General features: G+C 38.2%; 2 protein-coding genes across 2 annotated transcripts; one reads left to right on the top strand and one right to left on the bottom strand.

Moving 5' to 3' along the window:
• The first annotated feature begins 601 nt into the window (after positions 1-601).
• Positions 602-7,573, top strand: LOC131302479 (probable mitochondrial adenine nucleotide transporter BTL3). The gene is made up of 4 exons (XM_058329147.1): positions 602-1,415; positions 2,988-3,291; positions 4,190-4,657; positions 7,120-7,573. Exons 1-4 carry the CDS (start codon positions 985-987, stop codon positions 7,192-7,194), a joined length of 1,278 nt encoding a protein of 425 aa, XP_058185130.1. The 5' UTR covers positions 602-984; the 3' UTR covers positions 7,195-7,573.
• A 467-nt stretch (positions 7,574-8,040) lies between these two features.
• LOC131302478 (cyclin-dependent kinase C-1-like) lies at positions 8,041-16,738 on the bottom strand. Its single transcript, XM_058329146.1, has 12 exons — positions 16,412-16,738; positions 12,459-12,540; positions 12,214-12,304; positions 12,080-12,109; positions 11,758-11,867; positions 11,559-11,631; positions 11,345-11,465; positions 11,087-11,204; positions 10,250-10,389; positions 10,093-10,150; positions 9,505-9,575; positions 8,041-8,841 (listed from the first exon to the last, which is right to left on the bottom strand). Exons 1-12 carry the CDS (start codon positions 16,519-16,521, stop codon positions 8,334-8,336), a joined length of 1,512 nt encoding a protein of 503 aa, XP_058185129.1. The 5' UTR covers positions 16,522-16,738; the 3' UTR covers positions 8,041-8,333.
• Positions 16,739-17,058: the final 320 nt, after the last annotated feature.

A 17,058-nucleotide genomic window follows, 5' to 3' on the forward strand; every position in this document is an offset into this window, starting at 1 on the left:
TACCCACTCACACACCATGACCATTTATATTTCCTGTTCGGCTAAATAAGTCACTTGGCTTATTTTTTTGTCCTTATTCAAATTTTTTTTGCATTTGTTAATTTTTGATCAATTTTTTTGGAGATTATTGCTTCTTCGTGACTAGAGGAATCTAAAAAGTAAAAAATTACGATCGAAATCCAATTTTTTTTTAATAAAGACGAAAAAATTGGCTTATTTGCTTATTTTTGTCTTTATTCAAAAAATATTAGGTTTCGATCGTTTTTTACTTTTTAGATTTCTCTCGTCATGACGAAACAATAATTCTCAAAAAATTGACGAAAAACTAACAAATACGAAAAAAAATTAAATAAGAACAAAAAAAAATAAGTCAAGTAACTTATTTAGCCGAACAGGCTACGTGAGCTCCACACACAGTGCACTCATGCGCTGTGTTCGAAGACACAAAATAAGAGCGAGGCATCAAACTATCAAAAGTGGTTCCTGTTCCAAAAAATCAAACAAATTACTAGAGTAGTTCGATGCGCATGGACCCAACGACTATCCCCATACTTATGAGGGTGAGTGTGTAAATGGTTTCGAAAGGTTGTAGACATTGGTTGTCCATTTGTGCAACAAAACAAAAACATAAAGCCAAAAAACGGTCTTTCTTTAACATTAGTCTGCGAACCAAATCTTTCAGTTAAAGAGTAGCGGCGATGGAAACAAAGCGCACGAATGCAGTACTCCTCCACCGTCGTCGCTCTCACTGTCTCTCTCTCATCCCAATCCATTACTATTATTCCATTCTCTCTTCCCCTCCAAGCCTCCTCTCCTTCCCCATTCCCCTCTCTCTTAAAACCCTAACTCCTCTCTCTCTCCCTCTCTACAAGTACACACACATTTATACCACCACTGTGTAACGGCCTTGGGTCACCTTGCTCGTCATTTTATCCCAAGGCCATTACACATATACATACATAGCATTAAAAATTGCAGTTTCCGATGCGGGGATTGGAGCTCTGGTTGAAGGAGCTTGTCGCATCGGAGACGCAATTGTGCAATGAATCGAGCTCGGTCGGAGGATTATTCCTCGAACCGGCCGTTCCTTCTTCGTTCGTCTCGTTCGTTCCGAAAAAGAGTCGCTCGGCCTCGTCATCGTGTTTGCGGGAGACTCGCCGGCGGCGGGTCGGTGGCAGCAGGTTTTTGTCGGTGAGCTTGGCGGCTAATGGAGGCGGGGAAGGGCATTTTGGGGAATCGGGTGAGATTTTGGGGGAACATGGGGAGAAGAGTAGTTGTGAGGATGAAATGGTGGCGTTTGAGGGGGTTGGGAAAGTGGAGGTGGGGAAGGTTGTGGTGGGGAGAGGAGGAGGGGGAGGTGCTTTGAACACTACAAAGCATCTATGGGCTGGTGCTATTGCAGCTATGGTTTCAAGGTTCGCTTACGTTTAGCATATACATTCTTTTGTATGCAAACACAAGTTCTTAAGCATATTATGTGTTTGTTTGTCATGTTTCTATTCCGATTGGCCGTTAGGAATGAGTGATAAATGAGCTGTACAGGTGGTTGATCAAGCTTTGGTTTGAAAACTTAACGAGCTTCAAAAATATGTTCGAGCTTGGCTTGATTATTAGACAAGCTTTGATCGAGCCGATCTCGAGTAACTTGAATATGTTATACTTCATAAGCTGAACTTGCCGAGTAGTAGCTTATTCCAACTTGGTTTGAAACTTTAACAAGCTTTAAAAACGTTCAAGCTTCGTTTGCGACAAACAGATCTTGAACGAGGTTTTAACTAGTTAACATGAGCTCAAATTGGAGTAGCTTGGTTCATTTAGCAGCCCTATTGGCCTTTGTTATTGTATTATCCAACTTAGCTCATCTCTGTAGGCATTAACTATTGTGTTTGTTTAGTCATATTTCCCTCTATTGGATTGTAGACTGGAAGTTGAGGTTGAATTGTGCAAACCTAGCTGATCTAAATCATGATTCATATAGCATGCTGCTTCTGCGTGGTTGGTCTGAAAACATTGAACAAAGCAGATCAAGCTGGTTCAAAAGTTTGTTGTCCTTGGTTTTTTTTTTGGTTGGACTAACTCCATGGAAGAGAAACGGGGAATCACTTGCCAAATGCAATTCCTAGGATCACGGAGGACTCTTTTTCGTTGTAGAATTAGGATGCAGTTTTTTGCATTAAATTTCTTATTAATGCTTAAGTAGTGAAGCAATGTTTGAACCCCTTGTATTTTAGGCAACACTGCAACAGTCTCATACTTGCTGGGGACAAATATGCTGGTTATGTGGAGAATCACCAGCAGGCTTCTTGTCTCTAGTTTTTGTGTATTCTGTTCGGAAACCTCTCCTTTAGGATTGACCCTGAAGCTTTATGGCTTTTCATATAATGACTTTTCACGTAATGACTTTTCACAGCAATTTTCCCACAGCCCAGATGACATCGTCTTTTCTAAGCAGAAAATTAAGATTGCATCTTGAGGCAAATTGTGGCTCATGTCCCTGAAAAGATGATTCATTTTTTGTTCAATGGCTGACTGCTTGTTCATGTAATCTTTTACGTATGATTTTTATGATCCTCTCATGACATACAATTTTTGTCCTGTTTTTATCAACCAAAATTAGCTTAAGTACAAGACATTGCATAAGAGATCCTCTGTGGTACCATAGGGTTCTATCACTGTTCTGAGAAGATTATTTGCATTCACACTTCTAAAGCTATGTTGCTTTTCATGCGCAAACTATTTTCCTCACAGTAGTATGAACTATGAAATATAAAGAGAGTGTTTCACATTTTGCCGCAGTAATTGACTTCATTTAAGGAGGGAATAGGACTGTTGCAAGCTGCATAGCTATAGAATTACTTTCACATTCTCCTATACAAACCATTTTTCATATTGTTTATATGTGCGAAAAGTTGGACGATTGCTCAGTTTTTCGGTCTTTGAACATTATCAAAATTTTCATCAGCTGATGTAATCTTTGTTGTACACAGAACTTTTGTGGCTCCACTTGAGAGGCTAAAGCTGGAATATATAGTTCGTGGAGAACAGAGGAATCTTTTTGAGCTAATTAAGGCAATTGCAGTTTCTCAAGGGCTGAAAGGTTTTTGGAAAGGAAATTTTGTCAATATTCTCCGTACGGCTCCTTTCAAGTCTATCAACTTTTATGCCTATGATACGTATAGAAATCAACTGCTCAGGATGTCTGGAAACGAGGAAACCACGAATTTTGAAAGGTTCGTTGCTGGTGCTGCAGCTGGAATTACTGCTACTGTTCTTTGCATACCTATGGACACGGTATGCGGTTATTTATGACGCTATTATTTTGCTAGCTTAATTTGTTGCCTTGGTGCTTGTTTTTGTAGTGAAGCATATTTTTATTGGCTTAGTTTTCATCTTCTGTTGCCTAGTCCTCATATCAGGCCTTGTTATGTGATCATGCTTGTTAGAGCTCGATAAAATAGCAGCTGTCATATCTGGCGAGGACAAGGGGGGGCTGCCCGGCACTGGGTCATGGAGACTCACTTTGGCAAATAGGGAATTTATATCATCCAAAAGTCGAATATACAGACATTTTGGGACATCTAAAAGTCTAAAAGGACACTACTAGATAGAATCTGCTTTTATACAGGATTTGAATAGAGTTAGTCGCTTCTTCGTCATAAACGCTCAAGTATTCCAATCAAAATAAGTAATCCATTTGTGTTTTAGGATTCTCAAAACCTGTGACAACCATTACTGTGTCCAATAGCTGGGGGTGAATGCTGTCCTCCCTTGTTTGGGCCCAACTATATTCAACTATGTTCATATACATCTTCTAAAGTTGCACATGCTAAGGCCCTTAGACCAATATGGAGGACATTTGATAAATATACATACATCTACATGTATATATATACAAGTAGATATACATGTGTGTGTGTGTGTGTGTGTGTCTATTACATTTGTGCATCCATATTTATTTTAGAGATCTTGGACATTTAATCATCCCAACCTTTTGGGACTTATAGGGGGGGTTAAGCTATTTTATAACAAAGGGAGGGAGGGGGTTTGGTGTTCTTGTTGGATTTAAAATAAGCCATAGTGCCTGAAGTGCGTGACTCCAGAAATGTATGAAACCTTCTAACCGTAGAGTTTTAGAAACTGAAAATGATCGGAATCACTAAAAATTACACCTCAAAACTCAATGTTTCAGATCAGGACGAAGATGGTTGCACCTGGAGGTGAAGCGTTGGGTGGTGTAATTGGTGCCTTTCGCTACATGATCCAAACAGAAGGGTTCTTTTCTCTTTACAAGGGCTTAGTGCCCTCAATTATAAGTATGGCACCATCAGGTGCTGTTTTCTACGGCATTTATGATATATTGAAGTCAGCCTTTCTGCATTCACCAGAAGGGAGGAAAAGAATCCAACACATGAAGCAGCAAGAAGGGGAACTTAATGCTTTGGAACAACTGGAGTTGGGTCCCACGAGAACATTGTTATATGGGGCAATTGCTGGTGCTTGTGCTGAAGCTGCTACATACCCATTTGAAGTAGTAAGGAGACAGCTTCAGATGCAAGTCAGAGAAAGGAAGATGAGTGCACTAGCAACTTGTGTGAAGTTGGTTGAGCAAGGTGGTGTTCCTGCTCTCTATGCAGGATTAATTCCCAGCTTATTGCAGGTAAAACGTGGATCTTGTATCAAGTGAGGTTTTCTATAAATTGCATACATGGTTTTTTGGTTTATATTCTCATTGCATGCCTTAGATGGAAACTGGAGGCAGATAAAATGATGATAGGCAAAACAAGTCCCTCTTGTAGGACTAGATCTGCAGTTGAAATATTTGGTTTGTTATCTTGGAAAGAATTACTCTGCCTGTCCCATAAAATGATGGGTTTGAATTCTTTCCCCACCAATTAAAAGAAGTAATAACTGAGATCTTTTGATTGTTGTGATCTCCTTTTTTGCATAAAATAAATTTTGTTAGATCCGTTCAAAGGCACGACTGCTTTTAATGACATATAAAATGTTATGGATGCAGTATTTTGTAAGTACAATCATAATACACACGACTGTAAGAGTTTACTATTGAAACCGCCAATGCCATATGGTTCTGTGCAAACTTGAAGATGTTATTCATACTTCATACTCATGAACCGATATGCTTAAATCTATTTTACATACACTCTGCTATAGTTATCGGTTCAAATATCTAATTGTCTGATTTTCATGTAATTCCCATGTCTAACTCTGAGACACGACAAGATATTTGTGTATTTCTTCAATGTCTTTTGACTCTTTTCTTTCTTTGGATAATTGCTGGTTTTGGTTTTGAGCATTGGTAGATTTGCTAAGCTTTAGTTGATTTGTGAGGGTCTATAAAGCACAGGTACTGAAAAATTGTTGCCATGCGAGTACCGGGTACTTATAGTAGCTAGCTATATGCCAAAAGCATATCAGGTACATTTTGGTATCCGGGTACGACAAGTAGTAGCAAGAACCTCCTATTGAATCCATCTTAGAACCTTGCTCCAGCATTCGTAAGTCAGACTCTCCTAGGAACCTTGCTCCCATCGAGACAAGGGCACGCTCCAAACTAGGATAGAATCTCTTAAAGCACTTATATATCCCTATTTAACGAGAAAGAAAAGATACCAAGCAAGGGAAAATATGAAATCATTATAAGATACTATTAGAAAAATGTTAACTAAAATCTGTTCAAATACTTAGTACAAGCATAATACTGTACTTATGTCAGCTAAACACTATTTGCCATTGACACGAATGGTGAACGAACTGAATAATACTATTTTTTTTTAACAGCAACCGAATAATACGATTACTGGAGTTTTATATTCATTATTTTGTGAAGTATCCCTACACTCCCCTCAGCACTTCCAAACGAGGAGTTTCTATGATCCTCCACTCCCTCAATCCTGCCCTCACCCCCCTTCGTGCAACCAAGTTATGGGATGGGTATTTCAGTGGGTACAACTCCTGTACAGCTTTTGTTTTTGTGGTGTACTAGGTGCTTGGTATTTACTATTAACAACCAATATCTTTTTTTTTTCCTTCCAATTTTTAGTTCTTTATCTATGTATCTGTCCTTCCTATACTTTCTTATTTGCAAAAGAACAAATTTCAAATACCCAAACAGGAAAAACAATTAGGTACGAAAAGTTCAAGGTAGTAAATGGAGGTGGTAAATACATGAATTAAGAAACTCATGCTTCTCTTTCGAGTTATGTGAAAAAAAATTGGGAAAAAAAGGGAAGAGGATTGATTATGAAATAACAATAAATCAAAAGAAAGAGGGATTACTGAACAACAAAATTTATATAGAAAATATGAGTTTTGCAACATAGTTAAGGCACATTTGTTTAAACTTTAAACCTTTTAGTTGTAGGGGCAAACTGTGCCTTGGGCCTAGGAGGGTAGATGAAAATGAAGTATTCTTGAATTTGTTGCTAATTTATTATGTCTATTTTTGAGATATATATATATATATATATATAACTGAACATTAGTAATTATATTTGATATTAAAGATGTACCCCTTTTTCTAGATTTGAACCAATGTTTAAACTTTAAAGATATTAAAGATGTACGCCTACAAGTCTAAATTTTTGAAAAAAAAATCAAGTGTTTTTGTAGGTTTTGCCATACTACCGTACTCGTATCGTAGCCTCACCTGTACTGTGCTTCGTAGGGGCCTGAGCCTCTGGTCTCCTTGGGAACATTTTAACTAACATGATGAAATTGAAATCAGATTCCAAAACAGGTGAACTTGCTTTCTTCCCATTTGGCAATATAGAACAGCGCAAATTCACAGCAACCACTACATATCATGTTGTTTTTTATCTTGCATTTGAAGTGTATTTTATAGCAAATAGCCATGGCACAATTTCCGTGGATGAGGCAATTTTGACATTTTTTTTTTTGAAAAGAAAAAAAAAACAATTGTCAAAAAACAGACAATTGTTTGTTGAACACTCACTTTTTTTTTTTTTTTTTTTTTTTTTTTTTTTTTGGATCAGTGTTGAACACTCACTTAATATCAATCAACTGTGCTTACCAAAAAAAAACACACATCAATTAACTGTTCAAGTTCTGACAAATTTGTGTTCTTTTTTTCTCCTCCAGGTTTTACCCTCAGCTGCTATAAGTTACTTTGTGTACGAGTTCATGAAAATAGTTCTCAAGGTGGAGTCAACATAAAATTTGCTGGTGCTACACCGGGAGACATATATTGATGCTTATCATGGGCCGGCGTTCTATCTCTAAAAGAGCTCCTGATTTTTGTGTTTGTGTTTTTAACCCTTTACTTCACGTGATAATAATTTACCTGGCCTTTTGATAGGCAAAAGAGAATAGTTGGTTCATACATGTTCTCATATAAAGATGGTAAGCAATTTTTTGAGGACCTGAACTGGAAATTGTTTGCTTCCTAACTTTTAAGTTAGTAAACCATACCAGATCATCCGAATCGGATCATCTCTGTTTTAGATATTTCAGAGTTGTTTAGGTAAACGCACAAGTTTTACCATTTTGGAATATTTAGCTTTGACGGTATTATTGTGCGACGCATTTTGAGATTGAATATTTAGTGATTTCAGGTTTGTAGTTCTGGCCAAGCAAATTGCCAAAAACAGGATGTGGTGAGGTATTATTTTAGAAGAAAATTTTCTATGGATACGAGATTAGCTCTGAGGTCATTAGCTTAACGAACCAAGCTTTGGTTAATTTGTGTACAAATAGTGCTGTGGATGTTTTTTGCTCCTTAAAGTTGAATATAAACTTAAACCATCCCCTTGCTGCAAAAATACACAAACAAATGAAACCAGTTGTAGACCAAAACACAAATATTCACAGGGAAAAATAACAATCAGAAATAAGAAAACTGGGTAATAATAAGACATTGCACTTAAGCATCAGGAGAAAGGAGGTTAGGAACTTAACTCTTCCGAGATGTAAATCTAACTATTCTGAGAATACTTATTTCTGCCGATCAAAAAAAATTGATAAGACATTGCGGCTGCCAGGTTCCTACATAAAACAACCGCATGAAAATAATAACCCGAGTTACTTTGTATTAGCGAACCAGGCCTCGAAATCCAACCTACAAAGCTTTAACCCTAACTCTCTCCTATGTTCCTAACTCAATTTCTCCAACAAATACGGGAAAATATGATAATATCTGTACATGTCTAGTCCAGAGAGTTACCGAAATTCAACCAGCACTTGTGCTTCGAAAAACCCTTGTAGCATTAGAAACAAAGGCCGACAGTCCTTCCTCTGTTTTGGATCATTCCTATTCGGACACTATGTATTCTAACCTGCATTCATATGATTTACAGTTATTGAGGCCAACCGTACTGCTGAGTCCGATTACCACCTATTGGGTTAGGACCTCTACTGGTTCCAGAGCCTCCATATTGGCCACCTTGGGAGTAGTTAGGAGGGCCCGCTGCATAACCACTAGCTCCTCCTGGATACGGCTGTCCCCGCCCCTGTGGTGGGTATGATCCTGTGGTGTAACCTCCACCTTGACTCCCACGATCGGGATAGTACCCACCACTCGGATTACCACTTGGAGGGTACCTACTTGGCCCACCACCAGGAGGACCGCGAGGCTTTCCATATTGGTGATGAGTAGGTCCACTGGATACCGGAGGCGGGTAACTGTTTGTGGGCCCGGCCCAATGCGGTGGAGGATGAGATTGCCCAGTTTGTTGGATGGGAGGGAGGCGAGTGTGTTGCTGTGGATGCTGCAATTTCTGTCTCTTTGCCATTTCTTCGTTTTGGCGCTGCTGTTGCCTTTTTTTCTTTGTCTGGAACTCGTGAGATGACTCATATTTAGGCAAACTAGGTCATCGAAGAAGAACAAAGATCAATTAGACAATCAGACTAAGGAAAGTTGAGACACCTTTAGAAGACAAGGAGAAATCCATTAACCTAAGAAGACCAGACAAGCCCATCTGCCTCAGGAGTCCGTATTGGACGCGTATAAAACATGGGCACGTTGAGACGCGCTATGCAAACATGCTCAAATACATGTCCATTTTTTTTAGTCAAACACTTTGGACACAATCAAGATAAAACTCAATTCTAAAAGTTGGGGGATGGTCAAAAAGCTTGGGGGACGGTCAAAAACTTAATTTTGGAATATTTATTTGGTGACGGTTGTTTTTTATATCTTCATAATACCATGTGGTCCATGTGGTCCTCAAATTTGATCAAATAAAATTTTCGGTTATTACATGAATTTACCATATATATTATATAACCATCGTATATTATTTTATTCAAGGTGTCTCCAACGTGACCGGTGTACGTGTCATGCCATGACCTCTCCATATCCTATGTCCATATTCATGTTTCTTAGCCATCAGCATAAGGATAGAGAAGGCTTCAGCAAGCCAAGATTACAGATGTAAATCCAAAACTTCTTAAAGGAATGGCTTTCTATTACGAGATCTTTTTTCCGCACATGTAGCAAACATAAAATTAGGAGGACGGGAGACGTACCTTTTTGGATCACATGGTAAGGGGTCAGTCCAAAAGTATTCGGCATCAAGGGCATCCTTTGCAGATATTCTCTATGTGAATTGGCAAAGAAAATGGAAATAAAAAAATCAGGGAACCCGATGCTACAGAGTCAAGTGGGTACAAACACAAAAAGAAGCGCACAGTGTAAAATTTAAATAACAAGTAAAGGAATAAAAAATGGTTGCTTGGCCAACACGACCTATAACTTTCTCAATTCATTGTCTATTTTCATCACAGGCGTTTTATTTTGTTTAAGAAACAAGCAAGGCATGCACAACATTCAGTTTGATATATGTTTCACTTGAGTCAATAAAATAACAGGTGCGAGGTTTATATTCCTTGTGTACAGGCTTGAATTATCACTTCAACAATGGTTGTGATTGTTATTCTACCTTAAGCTATGCAATACAAAATATACATGTATAGCATTTAATAAGACCGTCAAATAGAGGGTCTAATTTTTTTAATATTAAGTGTCCAGATTCAAAATTTGACCGGCATACTATGGAAGTTATATACACGATGTTTAGAGATATTTCTTCCCTCAAATCTGAGAATCAACATTACCTGAGAAGGATCAAGAGAGAGCATTTTCTCAAGTAAATCCAGAGCATGGCGGTCAAAACTGCAAACCAAAATAACAATAATGGACATCAAACTTCAGCGACTAAACTGGGCACAGAAAGTCGAAGAGGCCTGACTATTTCAAATTCAGTTTACTTACTGTTGAAAAACCTGTCTCACTCGCTTCTTCATTTGCCTCGTTGGCTTGAACTTGTTGTACCACGGAATCTTGGAAACCCCAGGCCAATTTATCTCATCAGGAGATCCACAAAGTTCAAATATCTTGTTCAATTGCTCTGGCTGTAGTAAACCGTAGACAAATTAGAAAACTGTTTTTTGGAGAATTATTAACAAACTGTCGCTAAGCAAAAAGAAAAGGTAACAGTAACAACATGAACCAAAATACAACAATTGATTTTCCTTATTAATAATCATTTGTTATCACGTAAAATGTATCTTCCGCTTCATCAATTGTGAAATAATAGGGTACTAATTCATTTTTGGGAAATAATAAATCATAGGGTACTCATGGTTAGTTATAAGGAGCATCATAGTAGTAAAACCACACTACACATTACCAACTTAATTTGCAGCAACAAAAACTTCTAGAATGTTCCGAGATATGATAGAATCTTATGGGCCTCACTGAAAACTTCTAGAACATTTGTTCTACAGTTGTCTGTTTCAGTACTTGGAAACACAGCTACAACAATTTTTTGCTACATTTACCTTGTCCTAATACTTGGAAAGACTTGCTTTGGTACTTGGAACCTCCTATATATCACGAACAGAATAACAATATCCAAAAATAATGCACCCATCACAAAAGTAATCATTAGAAATACCAGACATGGAAGTCCTGGAACTGAAGCATATATCAAGTTATTGTGTCTGTATAGACAATGAACCATTCTTTTGTGAACCATACGTGGGAAGAACACAATGATCCGAAAGATTCCTAAGATGTGTAACATAAGATTGAATAAGGCATTCTAACCTCATTTTTCCCAGGTAAGATAGGTTTCCCATGCAAAAGCTCTGCAAAGATGCAGCCAACTGACCACATGTCGACAGCCGGGCCATACTTTGTGGCTCCAAGCAGCAACTCTGGAGGTCTGCTCAAGTCACATTAGCATTAATCAACTAACTAAAAGCTGAGTTGTGTGTTCTTAAGAAATGGAACTAGTTCCTAGACAGTCCATTGTACTGGATGGCACTTGACCATAGTTGCCAATTACACTCTACTAACACTTACCTATACCACAAAGTAATAACACGATTTGTAAGATTTCCATTGTGGTCATTGGAAAATGACCGTGCCAACCCAAAATCTGCAAGCTTGAGAGTTCCCTCATTGTCTATCAAAAGATTAGAGCCTGCAACGACAGGTGCCAAACGCATATAGCTCTAATTGCAACCAAAAAAAAAACCAGATCAAAAAGGAAATATGTTTGAATTTAGGAAACGACCTTTTATGTCCCGGTGAAGTACTTGGTTGACATGACAGTAATGGAGCCCTGTCAATAGTTGCTTCATGTAACACTGAAGAATATTGTGACACACTATCAAATATAAGCTGTCCTTTTTTATAAACGTATATACATAAAGTTATGCACATATTCGTAAGCACATGACAAAATTGTTCCTGCTTATTTGAAAATCAGGTACCTTAATCTGGGGGATTGTAAATCTCAGTCCAGGACGATCAGAAAGACCAGTCAAGTCGTGGTCCATGTACTCAAAAACCATATAAATGTTGCTATTATACTTATTACCATCTGCATTGTCCAACAGATGACAACTTGAGTCAAAAACAGCCATGGGTGACAAAAAGCTACTGGTAAGTTGTAAGCAAGATGCTCAGGTATAAGAAGTAACCATGTCATAATTTTTGGTAAGTGAAATCAAGGTAAGCATATCACAACACCTAAACAAGAAGAATCATCACAGGACTATACGAGAAAAAATACCATGCACATGGTCCACTCACCTTGTTTTCCTTGCTCATCCGCCTCAGGACCTTAAAATGAAATTTAAACGAAATAGTTAATGATATTAAGGAACACAGTGAGGTAAAAACTTGGCAGGACATGACAACCCTAAGAATCTTGGAAAACAAATTACCTTGAGAGGTCACAATCTCTTTTAGCTTAATGACATTTTCATGATGCAGCTTTTTTAGGATTTTAATCTCCCTGATGGCAGTTATAGGAAACTGCAGAAAGAAGGTAACATTTCAAGACCATTTACCAGCATAATGAACATAATTTGTCTTTCTACTAAAGCAACTGTTACATAGTTGAAAGGGTCATGTAGTAGAAGCTTGTAACAGATGAAAAGTAACATGATAGATAAAGAAATGAAAATACCCCTTCTTTCTCATTGTCCATGCGTATCTTTTTCAAAGCAACAATTTCCCCCGTTGTAATTTCTCTAGCCATGTACACTTGACTGGGGAAAGGTAAAAAATATAAGGAGACAGAAATAAATCCCAATAAATGGAGTAGTTGCAACAGTATGTTCACCATTGACCAATGTCAACACAGATAAAACTCAGAAACTATATAAAACATCCAAACTCAGCTGGGCCCACTCATGCAGAATATGGAAGTACAAGACTACCAGAGGTGAAAGTTTGTCAAAAACCCGTATAATAGCAGAAAACAAAAGGAGAAAAAGGAAAGACTATAGAAACACATGACACTTTGTTCAAGTGGTAGCGTGTTTCTTTCAATAACAGTTAATGAAACCCAATTCAAAATTCATTAATCTCCAAGGCCGTGCACTAGGAAGGTAAAATTAAAGACTGCATAATGACACAAAAATATAACAAGAATCTCCAAAATCAGCGTGAATTCGATATAAGGAACCACATTCTACATGCAAGAATAGTCAGCTTAATTTTCTTGTCCGACAAATTCCCTTTATGTCCCCTTTTTCTTTTTTATCCTGCAGGTCCTGAATATGAAATAGCTTGCTTCTCCTGTCAAAATCCACATTGTTACCCTTCAAATGTTACCGAATACTTTCCATTGTGGTTTTGTCAAATGCTCAGCCTCTTGTACAGTGTTGTTTTTAGCAGTAAAGTGTCAATTATGCTCGCATATAATCTCTGTCTTGTAGTTTTCCATCCATCCATCTCATTATCCTCAGGACCATTACTATGACAACTGCATGTAGATGCATTTCCATTTTAGGCTTTTTCTGTTTCTTATGTGTGTTTACAGAATCCTTGGATAGTTGCATCTGTTCTTAGTTAAGATGTCACACGTTGATGCGCATAAGAAGAGCGTCTTTCCCAAGAACTTGAAAAAATGCTTAGCACAACATGAGTGCATCCTTAGTGTATCCTGCAGGCTTAGCTATTGAATGATACAGAAAATGAATATAGAAGTGAAAAATGGGATCTAGCAGTCCAAAGTACAATCTTAACTTCGTAATAACTGGATTATAAAAGTTTCTATCTCAGAAGTGTATTTTAGTAAACAACGTGTTGAGTTTTGAGAGCCATAGTTCTGCAGGTTGAGTAAGCAAATCAAGGCCCTTGTCACCCTACTGATACTTACCAGTGGACATCTAATTTCAAGTACTAACCTACACACTCCTTACTCAACAAAACACAGCAAAACGGTTCATAGTAGTTCCCGTAGAAAGCGTAAAGATGAGAATGCCTTGACCTTTTCAAATACACTTTTTTCTCACTTCCGTTAAATAATTATGCAGTCTATTGAAGTTAATATTTCACACGTTCATGTCTAAGGACGAACTATTACCAACCACTAAGATCATTGTGGATACAGCAATGGTCTTTTCACTGTTTCATGATCACTTTCATCTGTCTGATATAAATAAGCATGGATTAACTAGGGTGCTGTTAGTGCCACAATGCAAAATGTTGGTACCACGGCAACATCAACATTTATCCTTAAAACTGACCATTGAGCCCCTTCCTCTCTTCACACCTCATCTCTGTCCCTCTCCCTCCCCAAACCCATATTCCTTCTTCTCTCCATCTATTTTCTACTTTTTATCTGTCTCTAAATGATACGCAAATTATACACAATGAAATTGCAGACACAAACGAACTGCATAATGACGCCTTCAAAGGAAAGGTGCCCGGAGTGCATCCTTATAGAACAGGGATCGGAATCTGCAGTTTGATCAGGTACTCTGGCGAGTTAGAAAAGGGGTGATTTCGAGGGGAAAGGCTCCCAAATTTGTCAATCCAAACTTGTGGCTGTGATCACGTTTCAAAGGATTATTTAAAGTATACCATTGAAACTTCGCATCAGATGGTTTGGGCATCGACTTGTATAAAGGGAAGAAGACTGGAAGAGAAGAATAAAAGTGGAGAAAAGGGTCCTGCGTTTGTGGAGAGAGATAGAGAGAGCCCAGAGAAGAAGAGAAAGGGGCACAAAAGTCAGTGCAGAGAACAATTTCAAGTTGTCATGGCACAAACATTTTGCATCATGGCATTAACAGCCTCCGATTAATTAGGGTCATCGTTACAATGAAGAAACAAATAGGAGAGCAATGGCAACTAACGTCAATAATATAGACATCCTTACTGAGCATATTAAGCTATTAACCAACAAAAAAGGTACAGGGTCTCCTAGTGATGCAATTCACACTACTTCAACAAAGTTAACTGAAAAAGAAATCAATTGTAGCTATTTTATGCCGACACGAAGTAGATGAGGAAGGACCCACTTCTTCACACAGTTCTCTTTGATGGCGGGAAAAAGAGAAATTAATTCATTGATAGAAGGAATAATACATGGGACCTACTTAAGACCCTAAAATCAAGTGTTGGACTTTAGCTGAGTCCTTATATGTACCTATCTTCAACTATTGTGCTCCCTGGTAGATGACATTGTGATTATCCTTCATGAGTCATGACTTGTCAACATTAGTTGCCCATATTTTGCTAATTCTTGTGGTCATAGTTTATTTTCCAAAGGTTCTTAGTTCTAGCTTCCGAAAACTTTAGTTCTAGCTTCCGAAAACTTTAGTTCTAGCTTCCCTATTTTGAAGTTCAATCCTACTAAAGTAGGAGAAGCGAAAGTCTATTATTGGGTTAACCGACTCTTACTCCATGAGGTTGAAATGATGAAAATTAGAGATAGTTCCCTTAACCCCAATGAAAGTGTGGATTTAGGATCTTTATTCTTCTTCTCTCCTTTTTTCTACTCTCTTTGAATAAATAGCCAAGTTATTATTCCTAGGTTAGTGTCCACAGACCATCAACAATTGTACTATTACCTAAACCTCGGTTATCAAGAATAACAAACCCTAAGTCTTTTGTCTTACCATGTGGTCATTTATTTGATGCCTAAAACCTAGAATGGGCTATCACTTAGAACTTCTGACACCTCAAATTCAGGCAAGCCAAGCAGCCTTACAATCCAAGCAAACCATAGCCCCCCTTCAATTCTGAAACCCTAAAAACTTCCACGGTTTATCAATCTTTAAGTTTTGAAGCAGTATTTAACGGAGGCAAAGCAACATTGTACCACACTCATAACCTTGAGGCGCAGCGTAGGCATAGTTGATACGCATTCCTTGGTTATGTCTCTTGTTTTCTTTTTCTGGCCCGGGGGTTAGATAAGATTTTAAGCTACACAAACCCAGGAACAACAGGGGCAAACCTGTCTTACACAAATTCAGCCCCAACAACACAAAAACCAAACTCCATTCATGGTGGGACCTAGCTTTGGCCCCAACATAGATGCAACGGCTCCCCTACGGATACTATGGTGCTGAGGGCAATTCAACCTGGGTTTATATGCGGAAGAACATATACGCATATCCATTATGCAGTAAATTAAAAGAAAACATACTAAAAGAAGTTGGCCAGATTGGTTGTTACGCAATATATGACAATCAATATGAAGGAATAAAAACTAATGGATAAAATTATCACCCCATACGGCATGGCAAAGAACATGATTACAGCCATCTAAAATTGGTTCTTAATTGTCCAAGCCCAACAGAAACCACGGTAACTAACAGATACGTAAAAGAAACACTAGAAAGTAATCAGTGCCCAAAAAAAAAGACCTTTATACACACATACGATATACACAAATCATCATAAACACTGGCTTAGTCCATCCACCCCAAGGGCGTTGTTGCAGTGTTTAATCGACGGCGATTTGTCCTCGGGAGACCTCACCTCACGCAAACGCGTGGAAAGGGCTGTGGGAGGGGAGATTAGTCCGTTCATCGGGACACTCTTCGTTACCAAAACAAAGAACAATAATTTTTCCAACAAAAATTAAAAAGGTGAAAGTTCGGGGGGTAAAGAGATCGAAGTAGCTACCCATAGGTTCCTTCACCAATTTGTTCCAATTTCTCGAAGCAGTCTACGCTTCGAGACCCCCATGACGGTAACCCCTCCACATTGAGCTGACCGTAAGCCGCCACTGCCATATTCTCTCTCTCTCTCTCTCTCTCTCTCTCTCTCTCTCTCTCTCTCCAAATCCTCTCTCTCTCTATATATATATATGTGTGTGTGTGTGTGCCAGTGTGTGTGTATCCTTCAATGAAATCGGAGAGAGAGTATCCCAGAAAGTAGAAGGGAATCAGGGAAGTTCAAAATCGTACGGCGGCAGAAAATTTAACGAAGTGGAGTAGTTTCCCTGGTAGCCCTTTGGATCTGTGGGGTTTGTTTGGAGTGCAATTTTATTCTTTCTCTTAAAAGAATGTGAATATTATCTTTATTTTTATTGGTTAAAATTGTGTACGTCCTACCCATGCAATATACTTTATCAATATTACTTTGCGATGGGATTCATGTCATTTCAACCAATAGAAAGAAATGTAAACCAGCATCAATTTGCCGGTGGAATTCACATCATTTCAACCAATAAAAAAAAGTGTAATATTCACTTTCTTAAGCGAAGGGTGAACAAACTCAACTCGTTTGGTTGGGACTAAACAGAAAGAAAAAAAAAGAAGTTGGGTTCC

This window comes from Rhododendron vialii, chromosome 10a (genome assembly GCF_030253575.1).
Source record: "Rhododendron vialii isolate Sample 1 chromosome 10a, ASM3025357v1".
Taxonomy (NCBI): domain Eukaryota; kingdom Viridiplantae; phylum Streptophyta; class Magnoliopsida; order Ericales; family Ericaceae; genus Rhododendron; species Rhododendron vialii.

Bases quoted from the DNA above. Each gene is read 5' to 3' on its own strand.
- LOC131302479 (XM_058329147.1), top strand. From the start codon at position 985: ATGCGGGGATTGGAGCTCTGGTTGAAGGAGCTTGTCGCATCGGAGACG. The intron at 1,416-2,987 runs GTTCGCTTACGT...TGTTGTACACAG, and splicing joins ATTGCAGCTATGGTTTCAAG to AACTTTTGTGGCTCCACTTG. The intron at 4,658-7,119 runs GTAAAACGTGGA...TTTCTCCTCCAG, and splicing joins TAATTCCCAGCTTATTGCAG to GTTTTACCCTCAGCTGCTAT.
- LOC131302478 (XM_058329146.1), bottom strand. From the start codon at position 16,521: ATGGCAGTGGCGGCTTACGGTCAGCTCAATGTGGAGGGGTTACCGTCA. The intron at 11,632-11,757 runs GTACCTGATTTT...AATATTCTTCAG, and splicing joins TTACAATCCCCCAGATTAAG to TGTTACATGAAGCAACTATT. The intron at 11,205-11,344 runs GTAAGTGTTAGT...TGACTTGAGCAG, and splicing joins GTTATTACTTTGTGGTATAG to ACCTCCAGAGTTGCTGCTTG.